General features: G+C 39.7%; 1 protein-coding gene across 1 annotated transcript; it reads right to left on the minus strand.

Moving 5' to 3' along the window:
* Positions 1–285: 285 nt before the first annotated feature.
* Positions 286–1,272, minus strand: LOC122301674 (protein FAR1-RELATED SEQUENCE 5-like). The gene has a single exon (XM_043113070.1). It carries the CDS (start codon positions 1,270–1,272, stop codon positions 286–288), a length of 987 nt encoding a protein of 328 aa, XP_042969004.1.
* Between the last annotated feature and the right edge of the window lie 636 nt (positions 1,273–1,908).

The following is a 1,908-nucleotide window of genomic DNA, read 5'->3' on the forward strand; positions in this document are numbered from 1 at the left end:
ATTCAGTCATCTCATGTACCTTCTTCTTTGCATCTTCAAATTGCTCACTAGAATCCACCGCATAATCTATCATCCCATAACACATATTTAAAAGAATTGAATATCTATTACCAATTGGCCTTTGATCCCCTGCATCGTAGCTACTTCAAATTAACGTGTATCTCCTCTTTATGTCCTTCCTCCATTTGTCTAAAATATACCGGTCTGGCAATTCTTTTATACTGTTACATTTGAACACTGCCAAAATATGCTTACATAATATCCCCCCATCTAAAATAACCCACATTAACACTTCGTAGAACAGTCATTCACATTAAAATCCACATAATATGTAACTTGTTTTGAATACTCATGAATTCGGACCTCATCTTCTACCAAATAACTCTTCATTACACCATCCGATGTTAGTAGAGAAGGGTCCAAGTCAAGCACACCAATTACTTGTTGTTGTACTTCCTTAAATTTTGTGTTAGTATACAACAATTGAAATTTCTTTTCAATTGGGGATCTAGAAATGCAGGGAATGGTGCCACTAAATGACTGGAATTCTGCCTGATTTTCATTCTCAATTTTTTTCTTCAGTGCACTGTCAAAATGTTCAACAAACTCCTTCAAGTTTGTCTTGGAATGGACATAACCGTCAAAAAAAGCATTCATACTCTCACTGCGATGTGTTGTACTCATACCAGCCCAAAAATGCTCTTTTAGAAAAACCAGTACCCAATGCTCACGCTCCGCATATAAACTTTCCAACCAACCATTCTCTTGTAACTCGTATGTACTAATAAACTCGGCCCAACATTTTCCAAACTCTTCAATGGTTTGTGTGTCGTACACACATTTCATGAGTTGAGTTTTCAGTCCACTCTTGTAGGTTGCATATGACCCAAGCTTCTCAGGGACTTTCTTGAGTATATGCCATAGGCAAAATGTGTGTCGAGTTTCTGGAAAGACAATAGCAATTGCATTTTTCATTGCTCTATCTTGATTAGTAATAATAGACTTTGGAGCTATACCATCCATACATTGCAACCAAATTTGGAATAGCCATGTAAACGTCTCCGTGTCCTGACTAGAAATCAACCCAGCCCCCAAAAGAATCGATTTCCCATGGTGGTTTACACCAACGAATGGTGCAAAGAGCATCCCATACCTATTAGTCAGGTATGTGGTGTCGAATGTGACCACGTCACCAAAATACTGATAGGTTGCCCGACTACATGAATCTACCCATAAAACATTCTTTAACCTCCCCTCATTATCTAAATCCATCAAAGCAAAAAACCCATTATTCTTATACTGTATCCTCAAAAATTAGTCTCGAAGTGCTCTAGCACCACCTACACCAAGTCGAAGATGATGGGCTTTGGTGATGTAATTGCAACAGTCCTTTTCCAAAAATGTAATTGCAACAGTCCTTTTCACGGTGTCACCCACTTCTCGATTACATCGGAAAAAGTAGGATTTATGTGGGCTGGTATGATGATTATGTGTATTACGGACTGTTATCACCCGCATCTTTCCCTCGACTCTTAAGACATTAATCCTTGCCTTACAGTCCGTCTTTCCCGTCGGACGTGGGTTGGCGACATTGGAACTCTTAATCTACGCCTTTCCTCCCCTTGCACAACCAAGAGTGACATATCTGACACTCTGATCCTCCGACCTCTCACTTCTCTATGTCATCACCCCAAACCTGCATTGTTTTGCATAATGCTTATAATATGTCAACAAATCTTCAAAAGAATTGAATTCCATCCCAGACTTTGGCTCCTGAATGATATCCTCAACACTCGATGATGGCACTACTTGTGGTGTATCAGGAGTGCCATCGTCAGTTTCCCGTAGATCTGGACTATCCAGGATAATTTCTTCAGCAACTTGAGCGGAAGAACATTGCACTTCAGT

This window comes from Carya illinoinensis, chromosome 2 (assembly GCF_018687715.1).
Source record: "Carya illinoinensis cultivar Pawnee chromosome 2, C.illinoinensisPawnee_v1, whole genome shotgun sequence".
In the NCBI taxonomy this organism is placed as follows: Eukaryota; Viridiplantae; Streptophyta; class Magnoliopsida; order Fagales; family Juglandaceae; genus Carya; species Carya illinoinensis.